Source organism: Chamaea fasciata, unplaced genomic scaffold (genome assembly GCF_029207755.1).
Source record: "Chamaea fasciata isolate MVZ Bird 193981 ecotype frontalis unplaced genomic scaffold, bChaFas1.0.hap1 SCAF_5, whole genome shotgun sequence".
In the NCBI taxonomy this organism is placed as follows: domain Eukaryota; kingdom Metazoa; phylum Chordata; class Aves; order Passeriformes; family Sylviidae; genus Chamaea; species Chamaea fasciata.
This window is the reverse complement of record NW_027094090.1, coordinates 25080582-25105749: the sequence shown is the minus strand read 5'-3', so window position 1 is coordinate 25105749 and position 25168 is coordinate 25080582. Positions and strand designations below refer to the sequence as shown.

The window sequence follows — 25168 nt, the reverse complement described above, 5'->3', positions numbered from 1 at the left end:
ACCGTAAAAAGTGGAAAGATTACTCAGCCACTGTCCATTGTGAAGACTGAGACAGGAAAATGGGATCATGAATTTGTTTTTTCATGAAACGATTTCACTTGCAAAACACCTGAACCTTTTACCACATTCTGAAAATTCAATCCATTTCAGAATTTTAGAGGCTACTCTGCATAATTTGCAAAATCTAGACAATCCCAAGTAAGGAAAGTCTCAGAAGAAATTCTAGAAAGATTTAGGCATTATGCTGGAGAATTTTAAAGAGAAAGCCAGTGCAAAATCAGCCAGGTACAGAGGCAACTCAGTCTCTCCTGTAATCTCAGTTATTCTATGTTTGTGTCAGCCACCACAGCAAGGCACCTTGTGCAGATGTCAGAGCTACTATGGGCCTTTGCTGAAGTACAGAACAAACCTGGCACATCTTCTCTGGGAAAGTAGGTGTCCTCTCAATCTTGATCATACCTCCTAGTCCAATACTCTTGTAATGCATACATCTTTGGCTCAGATAAAGAAATTTCATTTTGTTTAATGTGATAATGAAAAACTGGATATAAAAAACTATTTTCTCCCTGTGTCTCTATCTTTCCCTATTGCACAGCTTCTGACCAAAATTTTGCTGGCAGATTTAGTATGTTGCCTGAAAGATGTCATAAAACCAAGTGGCATGAGCTAAATGCCTGAGATCATTTCCATATGCCTAATTCTTTTGTATATTTTTAAAGTACACAATGCTAATAGAGAAGACAGAAGAAGCAGAGACACTGCTCAATTTCCTCACACCAATGCAGTTTGCATGCCTTGTTTAAGGCAGGCTTTATTTTGCCACAGTATTAAACAGAGAGATTTGGAAATGCATGCTACTCCCTGGCTTACCTAGCAGCCTGCTGGTTTCTTCAGCACAAATGAAAATCCAAATACTATTATTTGTCCTAGAGGCACTTCAAGAGTCCCAAAGCTTTGCAAGTACAATATCATCAAGGTCTACAAGACATTGCGTATTTCCTTCCTCATCAAGAGTAGAGTATTCAATAAATTTCAGAGACAAATGTCCTTCAAGGCTGAAGATAAAGGCTAATGAGCCTGGAATTAGCATAGATTAACATCATGCAGTTTTAAAAGGTTTTGAGGGAGTATGACTTCAACCCAAAACCCAGAATTCATGCCTCTCATCACCATGCCATACTATCATACCTGAAATTATCCTCCCCTGCCCCACATTCATTTGAGCCAAAATATTAATTCACTCCCCAGGGACCATTTTTTTGCTGTGTTCTGTACCGAGATATGTGTAAATCAGTCCAGCTGCTTTAGTTCTCTAGTTGGCATGCAAATATAGAAATGTTAATTGGCATTAATGCTGGACTGTATAGTGGGCAACATAGAAGAGTAGAGATCTTGTCTCCTGAGGTATTTTTGGAGCCAATGAAGTTCTGTAAGTCAGAGAAAGATGTTCCTCCAGAGGGCAATAAAGATCAAGCACTTGACTGTATTCTGAGGTGCACTTGGTAGATTGTCAAAGCCTGTGAAAACCCTTCTGCCTTCATCAGTGTGAAGTTCCCCTTTATCAGTGTACAAAAGGGACACTGATAAAGGACAAAGCCCTGAGGACAAAAAGTTCTGGACATAAGTTAGGGTAGAGAGGACAGCATACATCCTTCTGTAAAGTACATTACAGTTATTGACATGTATTGCTTTCAGAAATTCCATGTATTGTTGTGTCCAGAAAAGCTCCATCCTTCCTCTTAAATTATGTAACATAGATGAAAACATAATTAGCCTTTGTTAGTCCTCCCACATTTATTCACAAAGAGACATCATAAAATTGAAGTTTGTTACATTAATTCTTGCGAAGAAGTCACATTCCTGTTATTTGTCCTTGAAATTATTAAACTAAATGCAACTTGTCTGTATGAAAATCCAGAACTAGAGCCTTCTTTCAGGATAAGACACTGGAGATCCACTGTAGCACAGAAACTATTACATGGGGAAGTTTTGACTATTTTCTAGTTGAGGTAGAAGGATCTTTAAGCAAGGGTTTAAAAGGCCTTCTGGGGTCCACAGACTTTTTATCCTTATTATTTTTAGCACTGCACATAAATTAGTAACTCAAATGGGTTATGCACCAGACATTTTGCTGGGCTAGAACCCCAAATACCATTCAGACCACTTAAAATAATTGTGTCTCACCACACTGGTGGCCTTTTCTGTAATATTTATTGACAAAAAGGCAATCAACTGAAGAGAAAGGAGAACAGTCCACTGACACTATTCCTTAGTGTCTGAACTGTGATGTGCTTGAATCACTCAAAGTTTTCTAGTATAAAAAGCAAGATGAAGTTCAAAAAAAATACTTACAGTTCTTTGCATTAGTAAAGGAGTTTCAGAACAACCTATCCCTTCATCATTAAAATTTGATTCCATATTGATTATGTCTTCAATAACTTCTTCCATCTGATAAAATAATATTTTAAGACAAATCACTACAAATAATAATGGAAAAAAGTTATTTTTAAAATACAGAGGAATTAATCTTGAATATCTATTACAGCAAAAAAACCTAAATTTCAGAAGTTTATATCTTAAATTCAAAAATTCAATCACTTCTATACAATATTCACATTTTTTAAATTTTTTTGAAAGTAGTTGTTGTTTAGCAAGATACATCTTTCTCTTAAACAGCAGCCCACACCCCTATTTTAACCCCTTACTGCAGCACCACGATCAGATGACAGGAGTGCATTGTTAAGCTGTAACTGTGACCTGTCATCTTGATCAAATGTTTCATATCCACAGTGCACTGTTGCATTGGTGCAGGAAGAATGAAAGAAGCCTGTGGTTCTGCAACTCTGTGAGTCATTCAAGGTTTGGTGTTACATGCTGCCCTCTTCAGCAGGTAGAGGTTTTTGTGTTTAGCAGAACACTGGATACTTTTCCAGGCAACCTTCTGGTCTCACTTTTGATCTAATCTGAGCCAAAACCTATTGCGGCAGATGGAATAGCTCAATAATTACTTGGGATGAAACAATGAATATTTTGAAGGCTTATAGATATATATAGATTTGGACAAAGTACAACCTGAGTTTTCAATGATAATTATAGTCTGGTTTCATTCACAATATCATTTTGGGAGAGATCCCATGATAAGCATGTCACTTCTACTCTATCTGCAGCTTTTGGGGGCTGAATGAATTGTAGATGGATCTGTGCAACCAAAGTATCCAAATGATGCCTTAAGTTTTAGCTTTCGTGTTTTTCATATTCTGGGCTGCCTTGGGGTGTAGTTCTGAGCCTCATAGTAAGTGTTAGTCAGCTCTCTTCACAGAGAGAAGTCTATCTACCTCGCAGAGTAGGTAGACAAAACAATCCTTTTCCAGATGGAGACCAAGGACAATGTCTACAAGTTTTCAGGCATGAAAGCATAAATGGTGGACTGAAGAGAGAAAACAAGAAGAATGGGACTTCATAATCTGAAGCTGTAATTGGACAATTAAACCCAATATGGGTTTATGGGGAAATGGACCAAAACTTATAAAAGTGTGAGACCTCATGACCAGTCATCCATTTTGTGACCATTTTGGGTCCATCTTGGGTGTAGCCCTGGCTGGGCTCTTGTTCTGCCAAAGGTGTTATCCTTAAAGGTCTTTTAATAAATACCTACTTTATTCTCTTAGCTCTGTCTGGTCTCTGTTCCAGGTCAGCCTTCCCAATGCATCAACACAGACATGGGACTTTTCAACACAGACTTTTAGGCCACATGGGCCAGCACAGCTCATCCATGCGTTCCTCACCCTCTCTAAAACCAGAGAAGTACTGTGCCAGGAGCTGTGCCCAGACTTATCCAGGAAAGCACCATCAGGGCCAAAAGGATACCAAGAAATGCTGGCAATTAAGCAATATGAAGGAGTGCCATTTACTACACCAACCTGGGTGCTGGCTCTGTATTTTTTACCAATATAACTATGGCCTATTCTCAACCACCATGCACACCCACATTAAGAAATTACACTCTGAGAGTCATCCCCCTGGGTCTGAGATGAGATTATCCAAATCACTGCAAAGCTGCCAGCATCCTTCCAGTGCCAGGTATCACCTTCCCAGTCTTCACCAGGCACCCTCTTGCTCACCAGGACAGAGAGTGGTCCAAGGGCAGGCTCCTGATAGACTCAAAATGTCTGAGAACAGTTCCAGCCCACTGCACTTTGCCAGCGTGGAGGTGGTCACAAAAGTGTCCACAAAGGAAATTTGAAACAGCATTTTAAAGCAGCTCCAGTAATCCATAAACCTGCCTTAAAATGTCAGTTGTCAATGCAGAAGGAATGGAGAGGCCCCAGATGAACTCTCCAGGAAGTTTTATGGGCTCCCTCATGCTTAGCTACGTAACATCCAAATGCTCAAATGAGTCACAGTGTATTTGTGAGATTCTTCTATTCTATTAAAGTCCAAGACCTGATACAGCATCTCTATTTCTCATTTCTGTAGGAATTCCCCTTTTACCGAATAAACAGTCTTTTGAAATCTATTGAAGTATTAAAAGCCGTAATGACCTTCATCTCACACTGGCTAAGAATCTGATTTTGTATTATAGCTGTACCTCTATTAAAATCGATGGTGGCACTAAAGTTAGCATAGCTTTGCCAATTTACTCAAGATAACCCACATAAAAATATAGCAGCTAACTGAAAAATGAATGAGGGATTTTTTCAGTTGTATATTGAAGGTAATCAGTATTTAACTTTTTTTATGCAGCTAGGTTAACACCTTTAGGCAGAAACAACTCCCATCTGGAAAAAAGGATGTTTTTCTTCACAAAGTGTATATTCAGAAAATGTGCAGCAACAGATGATGCATATATATAAAGATGCAACAGTACATTTTATCTGGCAGCAGTCTAAAAGCTTGATCCTGCACTAAGCTATTCACAGGCACACAAGGGAATAACCCACATAATTCAAAAGGATACAGGAAGCAAGTGCCATAACAAAAGGCCCCTTGAAACTTAAGAAAGGCATCTCTTGCCCACTTCTAGCCCAAGGTGGGTCATGTACATGTAACACTTTTGTAGAAGCAGACAAAGCCCAGTTCCCCTTTCCTTTACCCAGCTCCTCCCTACCGCATTTTCGTGCTCGCCTCCCAGGGCCAGCAACTTGGTGACAGGGCTCTCAGGAGTGCCAGTGCTGCTCACAGGAGGCATGTGTCCGTTTCGCAGGATGGAGGTCACTCCCACAGGCTGGATTGTGTGGGAGTGGGACAGGGAGAGTGTCTGGCTGGACAGCTTGGTATCAAGGGTCAGGTACTGCTTCACCTGGTGCCTCTGGCTCTGCTGTATGTGGTATCTAGACTGATTTTCCAAGTGTGTTTGTACCTGGGAAGGAATGGAAATAATTGCTGAAGCTTCAAGTTGCTTGTATCAGTATTTATACATATGCTCATTTAGAAATACTTCAAAACCATAGATTCAGCTTTACTAACACTTGGATAGAATTATCAATATTTTTTTTCAGTGTTACACGCTTACACATTTTTTGTTTATCATTTTCCCTTTACACAGCTGAACAGACTCTCTGAATAATTATAAAGAAAAACAGAACTAGAAAATATAAACACGATCCTGAGAAAAGACCAGAAATATGCTACACATTTTTCTCAATTAAAAGTGATCTCTCTTGAGATCACTGCAATCAAATCAACGTGCATATATGTACTCTAAAATTAATTTTGACTCTTTTGTACATGAAAGAGTAAATAAATGCACAAAGAGAAATATCATCCAACCAATTTTTAAAAATATCAACAGCAGCAGACATTCATTCACACCTCAAGACACCACCTCACCTGGTAATAAGTGCAGCCACTAAAATGAGGCATTGCCGCACTTTTGCAATAGAGTCCAAGCTATAGCTCTGAACGACTGCTCACTATCCACAAACTGCTCAGACTTCTTGAGGTGCCTCTTGAGGACAGATCACTTTTTTAGTGGATTGGGCTTCATAAACTGAGTGGTCATGCCAAAATATCTGATTAAGACTTTGGGCCATCCTTTGATTACAGAGATTAACAGTTGCTACTTCAAACAGCTCCCATTTCAGATCAATGTCGCATTCCTGCAATTACCTACCAGAGAAGCACTGCATACACAAACCTTTCTGTCATTTCAGCCCTGTGGCTCTCTCATCTTCCTATGGCATGACTGGTCACAAATGTCTTGTAATAAACTTTTCTCAAGTGGCCTCTGTGTAAGCATGATTAATATTTGTTAAATAATATCAAGACTTGCTTTGAAGACTTTTTTCTCAAAAAATATTTAGTCATTTAAGCAAACTTATTCTTGATTCCCCTAAAATTCATAAGCAGAGATAGATAACCATGAAAGCAGTTTGCATTTGAAGAAGTTATATTTTTGTACACTAATGCAGTACCTACTTTTTTTAATCATTATAGTATAATTTAATTATGTTTCTTTAAACCAATTTTCCATTCATATAAAAAAGACTAAGCCATGCAGTAATGAACATGAGATGAATTATTTTGATGTAAGCCCTAAAATTAATAAATAATATTCCATTACAATATTGATATAAAATCTTAAATGCACTGTTTGAATTGTCCCCTGGTTTATGTTAGGAAGGTATGAATAATATATAAGGTTGCAAAAATTGCATGCGTATTTGGGATTTACTTACATCATTATTTGTCTTAACTTAGAATTTTTTGTTAGTTCTAGAAAGTGCACAATGCGCTGTTAGTTTAAACTGATTTATCGTGTGTAAGGATACATGTAAAATCATAACAAATAATTCAGATACTTATGCATCTATTTAGTCCTTCATACTTAAGCTCATATTGAAAATTAAATGCTCAATCTTTTTCATAAATGATAATCCAATGAAATCTATTGCATGCCAGTTTAACCATAGCATTATTTTGGGGCAAAATCAAATATATTAAGGAAAAACAAACACATCCCACTGGATGTCTGGAGCAGGGATTCTGTCTGTGCCCTCACTTTCTGCTGCTCTTTCAGAAGCATCCATGGACAATTCATGATTATGCTGGACTGTACACCCACTGATTGAACCCACACAAAGTGACCACTACCCAGAGCCCTGCAAGTCAAGCTGTCTAAATGTAGAACTTATTTTTTAAAATGTGCATGTAGTATGTGTGAACTAGGAGTAATAACACAAATCCCCATAATTTTATAAAACCAGATAGTCCAGTGTCCCATGCCAAGTATGATTGTTCTATTCCTCGGTGGGATGTTGCATGACTTCTGTTATCTTTTATCAGCTGTATGAAGGTAAGTTTCAACTTAGATTTTCTGAATAATGCAGATAAATTTAACTCTTTTAAGTAAGTATTGACAGAATTGCAAATGTTAAACTTTGACTTGATTTTGAGCTTCATTTAAATGATGCACAAGGAGAAGTTAAGCACTGGCACATGTTGCCCTGAGAGGCTGAGGAATCTCCATTCTTGGAGATTTTCAACACTTTTCTGGACAAGGCCCTGAGAACCTGAATAAGCAAAAGAAATCTAAAAACAGACAGGGAAATTTGAATTTATAGTCTACATACAGAAACGCTGAAGAGCCATTATCAAGTCTGGTGAAAAAGATGGTGTCAGGTTAGAAGTTCTGTGAAATAAATGCAAAAAACAAAAGACCTGAAAGATCGGTTCCACATAAAGTAATCTCACGTAAAGTAAAATAACTATTATCAACATGCTGCATAGAGATTTGCTGCTTAGAGACCTTAATCATGCACATGTTTTAGAGCCACAAAAAACAATCTTTCTCAAAAAAAGTACAGGGGAAAAAAAACATTTTCCAGACTAGAAAAATTTTTATTTTTCCCAATAATCCTGGTATGGTATTGTCCAGCAGTGCTGAGAGACTGATTTTTCAATTCAGATTCTTTTGAGGAATTCCAGTAATCTGTGACAATATTTTACCAGAACCTATGTGGAATTTTAAGATTCAGAAGTTGATGCTGATGTAGTTTTTACTGCCACAACAGTCTGAATATAGAGTCACCTTTTTTTTTGTCTCTGTGGGTCAATGAATATTTGATCCTTTGTTTAAAGCAGAAAAGCATAAAGGAAGACCCTGAAATGGCTTTCAGGATAGTGCATCCAATAGTCTGGCACATCTCTGGAACCTGGATTCTCCCCTCTGACAAAAATTAAGCAGTGTGATTTGATAAAGCATTGATTCTAACTCTCAGCAGACCATTTTTTATTAAATGTCTCTCTGTCATCCTATTGTTGTTTGAGATGGATGACCTTGCTTGTTGGTATACATGATTTCTAGGAATCTCTAGCAAAAATAGGCACTCAGTGACCACCTTATGATCCAGACCCTGACTCAGACAAACCTCAAACACAGCCCAGGTCATAGTTTTGTTTTACTGGTACATCTGCTCTAGTAGTATAGTCCCTTACCTAGCCCTTCCTGCCAAGTGCTCCTGAGATCACATGTGCAAAGTGCAACAAGGGGATGAATTTGTGCAGACGAAGGGCTGGTTCTCCTCCCAGACATTCTCTTGCAGCAGCTGTTGCCATGTACTTCAAATGTTAATTATCCCAGATTATTTAAGGAATGAAGGACATCTAGCAGTTAATAGATTATCCATTTCCTTCTAGGCACTGCTTTTGTTTAATAGCTGGCTTTCCTAAACACAGTGAATTTAAAGTCTACTCAGAACCAGAAACTTCAAGCATGACGGGACATGAAAGCATCCAACAAAAATGCAAATATTATAACTCCACCAGTTCCACAAAGCTGAAACAGAAATGAAAACTTTGATATGGATTATGTAGTCCATAAAAAGATCCCAGTGCACAGGAAACTGACTGTACCTATTTCTATTTTATATCTCACTGACAAGCCAGTTCTGGGAACAAGAACATAACAGCCTTTCAGAATTACAGATGCATATTCAGACTTCTTCAATTGCTCTTTCTAATTTGAGCACACATCATCATGTTGTAACACGGCAGTGCAGTTGTGTAACATCTTTTCCCATATTCAAACTAAGTTTGCTTTAATTTTTAATACACTGCACAATGGCATAGATAGACTTTCGGTAGTTTATTTACATAAACTCTTTTACTTCATGATTTGCTGATTGAATTTTTCTTCTGCTAGTAAAAGAATATATAGCATGTCAAAATTAAGAAAAAATACTTATTATGGGGACCTAAGGAAGGAAAGAACAATGCCACTGCTATAGCAGTAGTGCTACATCTTTCTTGGTGTTCCACTAAGAGCACGTAGGTGACATCTGTATTCCCAGGCTGCTCAGCCCATCATCATTCCCGAGAGAAATAATAGGAAAACCGAAAAGAGATTCAATTAATAAATTATTAAAAGATAGGAATATAATTAATGCTAGTCAACACAGTTCTGTGCAAAATAAGCCTTGTCAAACAAATCTACTTCTGCTCTTTGATGAGATTTTAAGTTAGGTTGCCAAAGGTAACGATGTAGGTATAATACACTTCAACTTTTGTGTGCCTTTTGACTTAGTATCACTCAATATTCTAATTAAAAATATAGCACTGCACAGTATCAACAAAGCGTATTTTAACTGGATTAAGCGTTGGCGAACAAACACGCATAAGAGAGTGATCAGGAAAGGCTTGGAATCAGAAAGAGGGGCTGTTCAGTCTTGTATTACTCAATTTTACCATCAGTGACCTGGGACTAATGAAAAATAAATTAAAAAGCATAAATATTTTTAGACTAGTGTTCCCAGTCAGAGTGATACAAATCTGCATATACTGGAGGAAGAATAACAGGATGCAACAATGAAGTAAACACCCCAAGCAATGAGTCTGTAAAGAATTTGGGGTCATAAAAAGCCAGCAACTCAGCAGGAGCATCCCATTGATGTGATAGGAAGAAGGAAAAAATGGCATAAAGAAGATAGTGAATAGGAGCTTGGCTTTACTCTGCTTTTGTTTACGGCTCAAGATAGATCAATAATGGAAGCCTAAAAATATTTCTACCCTAAGTATTTTTGAAACACTGTTGAAAAACAGAAAGTGTATAGAAAAGAAACATGGAAGTAATTGAAGACTGAGAAAAGGATATTTCAATGAAAGCTTAAAGAAGATCAGTTATGTTCTTGTTGTCAGTTTGTGAAAAAAATTGTGAAATTCATGGGACACGCTGAATGTGAAAGCTAGCACAGAAAGCATGTTAAGACACAAGCTGAAGTGAGACATAGTAGAAATTGTGTACATAAACAGTGAAGTACTCGGAAGGAAATGCTCTAACTACTCTTTTCTCTAAGCACAGGATCGATGACTTTCTGGGAGAGATAGAGTATCCAAATCCAAGGTATACCTTTAAAAGACTCATTCTTGGACTCAAAGCTGAGCACTAAGGTAATAACTGAATGCCATACAAAAGGCTGTGACTTTAGAGAAATTAGAATGAGGGGGTCGAATAACACTTGCTGTGCTTAGATTTTATGGGGTTTTAGACCTGAGAGCTGGCTATTTGAATGGCAACCTTAGATGTAAATTCACTCTGAATTTAATAAATGCTTGAATCTCTGCTACAAAATAATATGCTCAAAGATGATCTCAGTATACTGGACAGAAAGCAGCAGACTTCACTGAAGTTTGCCATTTATGCTGAATATTAATTTTTTCAGTGTTTCTAATAGCTTTTGAAGAAAAATTTTTCACCCTGATAGGATTGCATCATTTATCATCAATCCTGAACACAACACCTCTCTGCAAATGAGTGATGGGCCTTCATGTTCTTTTCAGCCACTGGACTAGAAAATAAGCATTTAATTATCCAATCTTAATTATTAAAATGTTCCATAAGTACCCAGAAATCTTAATTCCATTTTAAGATAAGAAACACAGTCACAACACAGACTATTTTTGCTCTGTATCTGAGGACTTTCAAATGTATTTTAAGGGTTAGGGGAAAAAAGCATTTTTAGCTATGAAATAATCCTTTTTAACATCTATTACAAATGAATATCAGTTGTTTGTTTCTCCTGCTCTCTTTATTAAACTTTTTGAGGAAAGACCATTTGTAAAATTGTTTCATAATAAAATGAAAATTCAATTTAACTTAGGAATTATACAATTCTGTTCTATCCTAAAGACTATCACCAAATACTGTAGCTGTTCACTTTAATGTTTAGTTTATAAAAGCATGTGTGATTATGCCAATTAATTACTTAAGCTAAACACAGTAATTAATTTTTAAATATGAATATTTTTCCTATAGGAACTTTGATCTGACTAGATGAGACCTTCCCATTAATATGCATGAAGAAAGAAAACAAAAGGCATCTAGTCTGGAAACTTTAAGCTGTCTTTAGTTGCCTTACAGTAGCTTTCAAGTTAAGAAAAAAATTTGATGTGACTCTAATGCACTATTTTTCATCTTATTTAACCTTTGACATCATATTCATCAGGAACTTGTGAATATTCTTTCAAGGGTAAAGGGACTGAAGAAAAAACATTTAAAAGTTCATTGACAAAGACCATGTCTTCAACAATGACCACTTCTTGTGTGTTTTGGCATCTCAATGTCTGAAAATAGCTGATAAATATGGGGTAGAGAGGGAGTAATTGGAAATTCTCCATCACACTTCCAAGTATTATGAAAAGCAAGAGAAATGTGGGAGCAAAACAATTGCAAAACAGACTTTTCAGAAATTAGTACTAGGTAAGAAAACTTTCTTTGCACAGCATAGGCAGCAGAAGAGTGTTTCTCTCAGGAGGAGAAAGGCAGCAGAGCTCTCAGGGCTGTGGCTAATAGAAGCTAGATCTTACAGCTAACCATTTCCTGACAAATCCCTTTGCAGGCACTGAGATTTTGATAACATTTCCCCATTGTGGTATTCTCTAGCACTCACTGAACATCGATGGAGCTCAGGCCTTTCAGGTATTCCTCTGTGCTAACCTCCTTGTGCAATCAGAAATGAGTTGGGGGAAACCAACTACCTGCACTGAGCAACTACAGAGACATTATCAAAGAGAGCACTTCCATTTGCACCCGTGTACGTGAGACACTCTTGGCTTCTTAATTGAACTCCTGCAGTTAAGATACACACAGCTCTGATGGCTCCTTATCCATCACCAGCTTGACTTCTGAAGAAAGGATCCCTAAGGTCTTAAGGCCAGCTTGTCATGTTTTAAAATAACAATGAGTCTCGATGACTTTGTGGTCTTCACTGGTAGAAAAGAATCAAGTTTTTAACATTGCACTATAAAAACATCTTATAAAGTTAAGCAAAGCAAACTACAGGAAGTATTTTTGTAAAACCATCCCTTTGATTTAACTTGGAATTTAAGCTGAAAATCTAAACTGTGAATAAAACCAACCACTACAGGTAATAGGCCACACAAGCATAACAATGGTTCACAATCAAATTAAGAAACCCCAGCTAATATCCTTACTTTGACTCTGCACAGTGACCCTGTCCATGCTCTCACTGATTCATGAAATCTCTGAATATGAGTCTTTACTGTTCCAGTTCCTCTTTATTGTTGGTGTTATTACAGGACAGTGAATATGACTATTGCATTTCAAGAATGTAAAGAAACTTTTTGAATGGCTAGCTACATTTAAAGAGCTAGGTCCTGATACCGAGCTTATTTTACTACTTGTCTCTGCCTCCAAAAATTATTCAAATTAGGTCAGCTACTAAGTTGCTATTAAATGGAGAAGAGTGTACCCCAAGCAGATCCAAGGAAAATCGGTTTTGAATATAGAAAGCACAATCATCTCCTTTTGAATTAAAAATGTTTATGTCAAATGAATTTCCATCAGTGTGGGTTGTTCAGTCCTTGCAGGAGAAACAAAATAGCAACATTAAAAGTACTGTATTTGTCAACTCCAATGACTAGCACAGACCCATAGAAATTACAGTTATAGCAGGATGGGAAATCTGTAACCAGAATGAAATATTTTATACAGGAGTTCCAGATTTTCTGGTAAGTTTCATACATCTAAAAGAAATCTACTCCAAAATATAGGATTCATATAACACAGGCTAATATACAATAAAGAAAATTCTTGCAGACACAAAAGCTTATATTTTAATTTCAGCATTTTTAACCATTTAACTTTCAGTGAAAGCACTCAGAGAAGACAAAAGATGACTGTGTTATGTACTCCCATATAGTCTGTTTTGTTACCCATCTGTAAAGTTTGCAATATAGGTCTGACATTGGAGAAATGCAGTTGGTATGCGTACTACATTTATGTGTAACAATAATTTCAAAATACTTCGGTTTCTTCTTTGATTTCTAATTTTTTTTTTCATGTGGCAACTATAATTTTTTTTCAATTTCATCTCACTTTAAAGGTTAAGAACTCAGAAAGGAGTCACCCTTAAAAAATATGAAGAGGGATCATGAAGTAACAATTTTGTCATTGTTTGCTGTACACACTCTCTGGCTCCCCCGGGGAGCAGACATTGCATCATTTGAGATTAAGTGATGGCAGTAATATCCCTATTATTCACTTACATCCAGCAAAACAGTCCTTGAAGCTAGATCCAAACGGTGTATTTTCCTGGTCTGTAAAGATATGGGCATAACTATAATGCAACAGAAAAGCACTGATGGTAAAACTGTAAGAGTACTGATGGTAAAACTGTAAGAGTAGAAAACTGTACTTTCACATTTCCATATGTGTCTGAAGGAGGGGTATGTCTTTTTGTTCCTACTTCCTCATTCCTTTGGACTCCACTGTTTTGGCAGTGCGAGCTGAAGAAAATTTCAAAGCCTGAAGAGAGTAAATCTACCTTCAGTGTGCTATTCTTCCACAAAAATAAAGTTTAAAAAGTTTAGTGATTTTTGGATCATTGAGTTTGCCTGCTTCTAATATTTATGATTCATGAATGTATGCCAAGGGGACTACATCAACATCCTCAAAAAAAAAAAAAAAAAAAAAAAAAAAAAAAAAAGCCTATTGGCTGGAAAGCACGGTCAGTTTGTTAAAAGTGGTAACAATTTCACCACCAGATGACAGCACTGCTTGTTACTACCCCTTTTTTATGTGTTTCAGTCCTCCCTCATTTTGAAAATAAACTGTAAAGAAATATGCACACACACACACACACACACACACACACCCCAGCCCATGCACTGCAAGAACAGAGGAAATAAAGTCAGTGCCATAAGGGGATTTGGTGAGACAGTCACATCAGGGAGGCTAATCTTTTGGACAAGATATTTTGAGCCTATGAAGGGTTATAGCTTCTGTTAAGGCACAGACAAAACTAGCTTCCATCTGAGAAAGGTGATTTCTATTTCCTCACTCTCAGAATGATAAAGAGGGCAAGGGGAGAAGCTTTCAAAGTAGGCATCTTAGGTTCAGCTTCACAACATGATTTTTGTGAAGTCAAGGCAGCAATATCATTTTGAGCCAGCTTAGGATCTGGCCACAGAGCGTGCTTTCATACAAAGCGAGCAGATTGGGTTAGCTGACAGCAGTAGGTGATGTTTCCATCAAAACCAGGAATGGCACTTCAAGGATAGCTATATGAGAAAAAAGTAAAAAAAAATAATATTTCATATCAGCTGGTAAGGGCAGTTTTTAAAAATCTCCCTGGTCTATTTTGTGTCCAGATGTTTTCTGGCTGTAAGTGGCAATGAGTCTGAGAATCTTCATGCCCCAAGGATGCTGCTGACATGTTTTTTTTAGGGTTAGCGAATATTACCTTCATTATCTGAACATCAGCCAAAAATCTGTGTACTCTTTTGGCAATACACTTCCCCTTATGGACTGAGAGTAGTAGCGGTGGATTTACAATGCATTAAGCATGTGGCCCTTGAATTATTTTAATAACTTCAAAGAATTTGTGTTTGTCACTATTTTTAAAAATAATAGTTAAATAAAGAGCCTAGCTATAAGTGAAAAAAACACGTAATATTACCAGAAATAATCATGAATATAAATGTTCACTTAAAAATACGTAATTGATTTTGAGGAATATTTTCTGAACTATAATTTTTTATGTTTGAGTCAGAAAACATGCATTTCAGACTAACACTGATGAGCAACTGTTGAAGACAAGGCAAGTAAAAAATTTATTCAGGGAGCACTTACAGCATGCAAAGCTCCAAACACTTAAGTTTTGCTGTACTCTGCAGTTGACAGGAAAGCTCACAAAAATAGCATAATTGGTACTTTCAGTACTGAACTGAGAAAGCAGTCTTGCCTTTTGATGTGTATTTAAACTAATCGTAGTTCACAATATGTTCCATTCAGCACTAACTCAATAAGTTAAAAAAAAAAAAAAGATAAAATGTTAATACCATTTCTAATATGCAACAGATCAAAAACCAGCCCTTACATTCTGAAATCAGCCTTAAAAATAAAAAAACTTTGAACCAGAACTGCTGTAAAAACACCATAGATACAATCGAAAGGCAGCCTAGCAGGAACAAGCACATGTTCTTCAGTGTTAGGCCTGTATCCTATAGCATTAGCGTCTCAATTTAGGTTCAAGGAACCTTTTTGCAATCAGTAGACACTATGGAATAGGAGTTGGAGGAGTGATATTAGGCCAAGATCAAACTACTTAACAGTTTCTAACTAATAGCCACTAAATAAAAACATTAATTAACAAAGATGATTGATTTTACTGGGATTAATCAAGAGAAACTCCCCCTTAGTTTAAATGAGAGTTCTGTGTGAATATGGAATTAAAGCTTACTACTGGTAAGCCATTATTAAGAGCATTATTTATAAGCTGTATTGTACAGAGCAAGTCTTTCAAATTAAATGATCCTAATGTGGAAAGGAATGCACCACTTAAAAAGAAGTTGTTAGTTGCCTAGAAAAATTACTGTGATATCTATGTATCTGTGTGAAATATTTTTAGTTGAGAGAAAGAATATTTAATAATGATAGCTATTTTAAAGAGTCCTCTAGTACTTTGCCACAGAACTTTCAGCTCTGCAACAAAATGGTGTGCTGTGAATGTTAATGGTAAGATTTAGTGAGTTTATTAGTATTAACAAATTTATTTAATTATCAAGTGAGTTAATTAGCATTTTGCAGCATAAGCAGTAGGCCATGTTACAGAGAGAAGGCAAATGTTAGTCTGTGTGGGCTGGCTCAAGAAGCTGGCAGATAAAACTGAGATTCCATCACACATGCAAAATAATGAATCAATTAGCCTGATTTTCATCAGAAAGCTAAAAATACAGAAATATTGATTGGCCAGCATCATCACCTAACTGCAGTGCCTGGACTTCTATCAGTTTTGTCACCTTTACACAACAGCATCACCCAAAAGCCTGGGTACCCAAACACAGAAGAGACTAGTACAAATCTGGCCATGAATAATGTATGTCTATGTATATCCAGCCGGTTTGAGGGGAAGAAAGGAGAAATGGTTCATAAGGGCATTTTCTTAACTCCGGCTGGAATTTCAGTTAAAAAAGAAGAAATTATACGGAACTTTTAAGGAAAGAAACTTCCTATCTGTGTCTTAAATGCGTTAACTGAAGGATATGTGCTAGAAGAAATAAATAGAATAACAGTATGGCCATGTTAGCAGTTTCCTTCAATCCTTTTTGTCATTCTGTCATCATTGTTGCCCACAAAGCCTAAATGCTTTGTGAAACAGAATTCTTCCTATTGTAGTCTTTTGTTATTGTAATCTGGAATGAGATAATTATCTTCAACATCAAGCACTAGGGTTTTTCTCAACCCAGTTCACAATCACATTTTATTCAGCATTGTCTCAAAGTAGTTTAACAACATAATTCACTGATATTTACTCAGGCTCGTCACATTTTCAGTTAGCTGTATATAGAGCTTGCACCTAAGTTAAATTTTGGTAATATTCATTTTTCTCACTCAAGTCCAGATTTTATCCTTAAATTTGTGGCCCTCAGGGCCATCCCACTGAATTAACAGATGGATAAGTGCTTGTCAGAATGAGGAAGGCTTTCTTACAGAAAACTAACACAAAGTACAGCATTGGTAAATATGGCTTCAGGCTACAGCTGTGCTGGTCTCTGAGATTTTCTTTCTTTTTTATTCCTTCTTTGACCACACATGCATGAATGTACAGCCCACAATTAGCCAGGATGATCCCTTTATTAGGCAGAAGTATCATTCTCTAAAGATTACAAAATCCCACTACCTGAAGTGTAAAATTGCTGCTGTCCCTCCTCACGGGTGGATTTCTAGCAGAAGAATTTAGATTGTCACATTAACCCATGAGTCTCCAGCCCAGCAAATTTAACCTGCATTTTAAATTCTTGGAGCAAGATTTTCATGTAGACTACTAAGATTTCATATTCACTTCCAAAAATAAATTTTAAATTATTGTAGATTTTCTGTCTTCAAAGACATTTATAGTGCAGTTCAGTGGAAATTTACATTTGACAAGGTAAACGAAAAGGTCCTTTTCAGTCATGTCAGCAAACCCATTTTCACCTGTAAGATCACTTACAGGTTCAAGGTAAACCTTGAACAAGAAACAAAGCATAGTAGAATCAATGAAGAAAACTCAAGTCACCTGAGATTTACAGATGGCACTATCTTCCTATTTACTAGAAAGCTTTGAGGCAATGTTCAGAGTATCTGGAGGAGGAGGATATGCTGACTCAGGATGAGTAGCCACAAAACAAGAACTGGATTTAATACAAACATGAAAGAGGAAAACACTATGAACCAATTAAAAATGGAAAATTTAGACCATCTAGGTTAAGCTGATAACGTAAGCAGAAAAAAAATAGGCCTTAATAAAAGCTAATAATACAAAACAATAGTAAAAACAGTGATATCACTTTCTAATTAGAAGGTATTTTGGATCTCCCTCTATTCCTAACCATAATATTTGAGGGTAAAAATAAAGCCCTTGAAAAGATAGTAAGTGGAATAAAACTAATGTCCTGGCTACAACTGAGCTAATTTGCTTCTCAGTATCTGGTACAGTGCTGTATTTTGTATGCAGTATGAGGATAATATTGATAATACACAGATGTTTTAGATGTTGCTAAGTGGTAACTACTCTAAGTCAGGGACTTTTCAGTGTCTCATGCTCTGCTAGTGAGGAGCTGCACAAGAAGCTGGGAGGGAGCATGGCCAGGACAGCTGACATGAAATGGCCAAAAGAATATTCCACACCACAAAACACCATTCCCAGTGTATAAACTGGGGAGATTTACCTGCAAGGGGGAGCCAATTGTGGCTCAGAGACAACATATTCAGCAGGTGGTGAGCAACTGTACTGTGCATCACTTGCCTTGGGTTTTGTCTCACTCTCTCCCTCCCCTTTCTATTACAATTATTAGAAGTAGTATTAGTATTGTTGTTCTTGTTGTTCTTCTTGTGGATACTATCTTTTATTTGCTTCAATTATTAAATTTTCTTTATGCCTTTAAGTTAAAAAAAAAAAAAGTCTTTTCTTTTCTTTTCTTTTCTTTCTGATTTTCCTCCCCTTCCCATCACTGGGTGGTAGGGGAAGGGGAAGTGAGCAAGCAGCTGCGTGGTATTTAGTTGCCTGCTGGGGTTAAACCACAGCAACTGTAAAAAAAAGAAAGATTAGTCTGTCATCATAATGAAAACTAAACAGCCTTAACAGAATAAAAGGAAAACTGAAGAAGACTTCTGTGTATTTGTACAGAACAAAGAGTCCTGATGTTAGACATGAAGCTCAAGACAAAACAGGAGTATATCAGCCAGAAAGTTCTTTGCCAGCATGAGCTGGTAATCATACAAAAGACTACCAGAAGAACAAGAAACACTCATACTCCCAGGAGGGGTTTCGATCATCTTATGGAACCAAACAATATGTGGTTGTTTTGTTGCTAAGGTTTTCTTCAAGGTGGTAAATTTTGGACATTCAAAGGATGGGCAGGCAAGTAATTTAAAACTTTTATTGTTTCATTAAAGCAAATTTCAACCTATCTATCTCACAAACGAGAACAGTACCAGCAGCATGGTTTCACTGTTAAGAGGATGAACACAGAAACCTATTTGAAACAGATTTTATGTCAAAGTGTGAAAGGTGTGTGTCCACGGTATAAAAACTACTGTGGATTGGAGAGGAATAGTGTCTCATGGAAGAGAAGTCTTGGGCAGCAATTCATTTTTTTACTAATTATGCCTCAAACACTGAGCAGTAAGGGACCTGGGAGATTTTTTTTTGTAATTTTTTTTTTTTTTTTTGGCTGAGGAAACATTAAGAGTCACAGAAAATTCCAGTTAATATTTTAATCTTGATTCCTGTTCACAGGTTTCAATTTCAGTGTATGGGTTGCCCAGTAGTCCTAGGATTTAGACTACAGTAAAGAGAGGTATGTATTAGAAGAGAGGTGAACACAGATGTTAATTTCCTAAACCTACTTTTAAAGTCCACCATTTTGGAAGTCTGATATAAGGCACTCTGTGATTCCCCTCATGAGACAGATAAGGAAAAAAGTCTGTACAGAAGCAGGACAGGTTAAAATGATTCGTGGTGCCCATGGCTGCTATACAGTAAAATTCTAAGTCATTTAAATGTAGGCTTCAGATACGGACACTGTCTCCAAAGATAATGTGTGGAGGATAAGCAAAAGAGAAAGGCTGGTAGGAAGAGAACTGAGGCAAGAAGTGTCCTGCAAAGCCACAGGGAATAGAAGTCTACATATAATCCTTCACAAATAAAGATTGTTAGCATCAATGATTGTTTACAGCCTGATCAATGACACAAATTACAGATTCTATTTTATAGCTGAACAGTAAAATCAATCAGAATTAAAACAGAGTATATAGAGTATTGCAGATGAGAAATGGGGGGGTTTAGGTGTTCTCTACTAGTGATCAACAGATGTTGAAGTCCTCGGGCTATGTCTCCTTCCTCTTATGTCTGAACTCAACAGCTTTAGCAACACAGAGCACAGAAGGTGGGCACAAAAGCAGAAAGTGATTTGTAGAAGGATAAAAAATAAATGTATTTAATAAATATTAATTCTCAATTATTCCTTCCATTTTTCTGTTCCTCTAGATATTTTTATAATTGCATAGTTTTTGGTTCCACAAATAAATAGGAGGGGTTTTTTTACCTTGTTATTTCCAATTCCTAAATTTCCCTCTTATGTAGTAGCTCACTTTATTTCTAGTTCCATCGGATTGGAGGTTGGACAGTGAAAGTGTTTGTTTTGGTTTTGTCATTGCTTATAGGCACAAGATGTCCTTATCCTTGCTAATACCTTTCTAGGCCCTGATCCTAAAACTACCTAGAATTTTCCATTGTGTCCTGCAAAAGGCTTTCACTGATTTCAGGGAAAATAGTCGTATGGACAATTGCTTGTAAGACTGGAGCTTTAATCAGTAATTGTCCAGAGCATCCTGCACTAGTGAGCTATGAAAGCTCACTAATGAGCTCACTATGAAAGCTCACAACACTTCAGTTGTGTAAAAGAGAAGTAATATTCTATCCCTATTCACATTGCTGAGAATTAATCATGAAACTTTGAATAGCTGAATGATACATATGTCTTGGAAGAAGTAAGACAACTAACTGGCATTTCTTGGCCTAAGTCAACATTTTTTAATCACCAGACCATGAGGAGGCTCCACTACACTAGGTTCTTCTTGAATGCAGCAAAAGTCATGCCATTCAAAGGAAAATCAGTCTTTCCACAATACTTGCCAGGAATTTAAATTACAGTGGATTGGCACTCAAGAATGCTGTATATTCCCTGCCCTTGCTGTGTTTTCCCCATATGGCCTTAAGCAAGACTTTGAATCTATTTTCCTTAAAAAATTTGAATAACAGTATCTATTTATCACTATTAGTATATATTTTTCATCTTGGAAAATTCTGAGGGTGACAATTATTCCAGTCCCCTTGGGACAATGTCACCTTCTCTTCACTGAGACCATGAGTTGAAACACTTCTTCTTCTTTTATTACTATTACTACTACTACTACCACCACCAATAATAATAATACCTAACTTATTTGCACTAAAAATAAAACAAATAGATTAAGCAACTTTATTTTTCAAAATACAATGTGAGACTTTGAGATTACCTTAAATACAAAAATTCAGTCTTTTCTCTTATATATTAACCTGTAAATCCCTGTTAAGAAATTGGTAGTTTATACACTAGAATAGACAGGCAAATACTTTCTTGCCATTGTAAGATTTACTCTTCAAGTTTATTAGAAAAATAATTGTTATGTCACAAGAAAATTCACAGCAGCCAAGATTATTTTTTCTTTTTTAACTAATGAAACATTATCATATCTTCTCTAAAATATTTACAATATTTTCATCTATAAGGGCTTCAAAAGAGTATATAAAACTCTAGATATAGCTTCTCATTTTGTCCTTTTATTGATAGAACTTGATGTTTTTCGCCTTAACTAGAAATGTCTTGTCTGCTCATGTTTATGCAAAACAGATTTTTTGGAAGAAAAGAAAAAAAGAGGTACAGTAACATCAGAAGGAAACATCAAAGGACTAGTGGCAACATCTTAGGGCTTTTATCAAAGTAGTGAGGGAATGCATTAAAGCAACAATATATATAGCAAAAAAAATGATGGGTCTATCAAATTCAACAGTATGTCCGATGAATATAGAGGACACATTTTTTCATGCATTCTTTGTTTTAAAAGAAAGAGTTTATCCGTGGTTTTGCTTTCAAAACTATGAGAGAAAAAAAAATATTTATACATTGGTCTTTAGGTTGTGTCATTTAATGCAGTGGTAGTGGAGCCACAGACAGCCAAGCCCACCTGATGACAAGTTACACTTTTTATATTTTTCAAAACCAATGTCTTCAACACACACATAAAATTTATTTTGGGCTTTTTATTCCCTTTCACTTTTGTAAATGAAAGGGAATAAAAAGACTTGCGTAACAAACTACTGAGACTTGGCCTAATGAAGAAATGTAGATAGTTCTAGTAGCTCAGAACAAGTCTGTTATGAAATGGTGGAGCATGTCAACAAAATAACTTTCTGTCAATTTTTCCCCAAAAAATGTTTCAAGAGTCTCTAAGCTGTCTTCATTTATTAGGGAAATGTTTTTCCTATTTTACCCTAAAAGTTAAATTTAAAAGATTTGTTTATACAAGCAGCACCACCATGTGATAAATTCCTAAATTAAATTATAGCCTCACCTTGATGCCTAACCTCTGTGCAGAGCACAGCTCCCTGTTGTGTTCAAACTCATGTGTTTTGCAGCCAACTGTAGGAAAAAAGGATATGTAATGAATCTACCCCAGGAAGATATGGCTCCACTCCCAATCCTTGCAGTGGTAGTCGGCTTCAAGTCCCAGATAAGCCCATCACCCAACACCACAGCTTTTGGTGCCATCAAATGCTCCTAATATCTCACTAATGCTGCCATTACTATGCAAAAATTCTTAGGGTATCGATGGGAAATAAACATTCACAAGTTTCACAACTAATATAACTAAGAGTTCCTACACAGATAGTTCAGATACAGTTAAGATTAAAGCCTAGTTCTGTGTGCATGTGTGTGCATACACGAAAATATATATATGTATGTATCTGTGTGTGAATGTATGTATTTTAAAAGCCTAATTTAATCACAGTGTCAAGAATTCAGGAGTAAACCTGCCCTTCATAGCATCAATAGCAGCAAGACAATATACAGGGAGACATAAAAACAAATAATTTCCTTAATAAGATACTTGTTCATTTAGTTTATGTCCATATAAAAAAAATGTTCTAGGTTTAGTTATGGCAATGTATTCCTGCTGCATCCTCATCACTACAGTTATTTTTTGGTAAGATCCTTGAACCCCAGTCAAGAAGAACCAGGAATAGCTAACAAATGTTCAGCATCACAAAATTCCCTCTGCACGTCTGCTTGACACCCCACTGATGTGTCATGAGCGTGTTGCTCCAGGTAGGATGCTGTAGGGATGCTAAGCTGTTGATTTCTATTGATTTGCAGATCTTAAAACATATTTTACAGATTTGTAGGCCTAAAGTTCATAGGCAGATGCTAGTCCACGTGGACGTGAAAAGCAGTGGATCAAGATTAGCATAGGGACTTGGAAATCACAAACCTCAACTTCTGGAGTTTTTCTGCAAAGTATAGAATTAAAAAAAACAATCTGATGATTCATCAACTCACTGTGCCATTTTTATTTGCTTTTAATAATGGCTTCTCTTTTATATTATAGGATGTGACACAGTTAGGGTGTATTTGAGGCTGGCAGCAATGCCTATATAGACAGATACCAGAAGGTTTGTCTGGAGTAAGAGGCTAAAATTCAGGAATTAGTTATTATTTTTAAAACATAAATGAAGTTCATAGGAAATTCAGGATATTTACTTATATGCGTCAGATATCCAGACTGATGAATGCTCACAACAGCAGGGATTTATAGACCTTCCTTTCTCATACTTCTGTGAGCCCAATACAAGACGATTTTTTTGCACATCATAACTCATCATAAGTTCTCCACCAATTTATACTACTTCAAAATATCAGCAGGACAAATCTGTCCATTAGAGCCTATTATTATTTATGTATTGTCTTATAGCGTCACAAACCAGTAGTGGAGCACATGAAAGGAATGAAATGTGGTTCCAACTCATCACACCACTTATACCTACTTCCAGGCATCTTGGCAGCCCAGTACCTGCCATACAGCTGTATGGATCCATCCTGGATCCATACAGCTGCACCGCTCAGTAGCCATGCTAGTCCTAAGATCTTGTGACATGTCAGAAACCCTTCACACTACACATTTTGCAAACTTGGAAGAGAATTTCAGGCTCCATCCCTGGTGGCATAATCAGCCAATAGTTATAACCACCATGCGGTGGTAACACAATGTGTTACATTTCCTGCTTTTTTGAATACGCTGGAACATTTGGGCCTCCTAGAGTGAAATTCTGATCTTGGAATAAATTCTGAAACTTGTTTCTGTAATGCTGGTAAAAATCCAATATGTAAAGACCTCTTTGTTAAAACTGAGGAACTCAAAAGGGATGAGGAATTTAACAAACACCCATTTCTGTCTTTTGGAGTGCTTGACTGGGGCCTTACACATTTATGAAACATATAATAATAAACACAACTCTGAACTAACAAGAGAACAGAAACAGTCTGAGAATACACATTGCATGCCTACTAATTGCTTTGCTATATGGCTCTTTGTGCTCGTGGGAAGTCATGTTTTAGAAACATTCATGGTGATATCCAGCAGAGAACATGATATTCTTTCCAGTAGGCTTACTCACAGACTGGCAACAGTTAATGAAATAATGTCAACTTTTTAGGAATATTCAGAGCTCTTTTGTTAATTAAAAAAAAGAAGGCATTATGATAGCCAGCCATTATGTAATCTGGCACCAACTGCTCAATTTTCTTACAGAAAAAAATAATTGTGTGCAAATTGCTTTGCTCATGAAAGTGAGAACGATGTAGGAAGAGTCAGACAGACACCACAACACCTGCATCCCACCCTAAGCTCCACATGGAACACCAGTTATTCAGATACCAGGGCTGGCCTCTACAATCTACACAACCTTATGCAGCTCTGCACAGCAGGGTTACATGGATAATGGTTAATATAGGTAGACAATTTTCCAAAACTACAGCACATTTGTAGAGCTGCATCTTTCAATGCAGAAATGTTGAAACAATAGTACTCAAAAAGGTTGAGATTAAAAAAACTAATACTGTCTGTTTATGGGCTAGTTTAGATTCAAAATTTAATGTGAAGGTTTATACTTCCAGAACGAGTATGTCACCAAGTTTGCAGTTTCTAAATGTATCTAAGAGGTATGGTAAACATACAAAGAGCACAAGGATTTCTACTTAAGTATGGTTTCCTCCCATCGAGAAAAAAAGAGTGAATAAGCCACTATTTATGCAAAAAAAGCTGTCTCTGGCAGTCCTATTTTCCCTGCAAAGAGCGATTTTCATTTTTAGATGAGGGAATTCTGAATTTGCATACATAAATGGATGTAGTTGTCTTACAGCTGATCAGGCAGTGCCTAACTTGAAGACATCTGCTACTCCTTTCCCTCACCATCCTTCCTTCCAAATGTGAGCTCTGTCCCTGAGCACAGACAGATATTTAGAGCATTCAAATATTTCATTTAATTATTTTATTCTAACTGCAAGTTAGTAGGGGTAAAATAGGAAGTTCTAAATAAGAGTTCTCTGAACTAATTTTACGTTAATGTTC

At 36.6% G+C, this 25168-nt stretch overlaps 1 protein-coding gene across 1 annotated transcript in view; it reads right to left on the bottom strand.

The window, feature by feature from the left end:
- The window catches only part of TFEC (transcription factor EC), a 68263-nt gene that overhangs the window by 28927 nt on the left and 14168 nt on the right, over positions 1–25168 (bottom strand). Inside the window, exons 2-3 of the mRNA XM_066183055.1 lie at positions 5108–5359; positions 2353–2448 (exon numbers count right to left, since the gene is read on the bottom strand). Of these exons, the coding sequence (XP_066039152.1) occupies positions 2353–2448; positions 5108–5359 (348 nt within the window). The remainder of the gene's footprint in view (positions 1–2352; positions 2449–5107; positions 5360–25168) is intronic.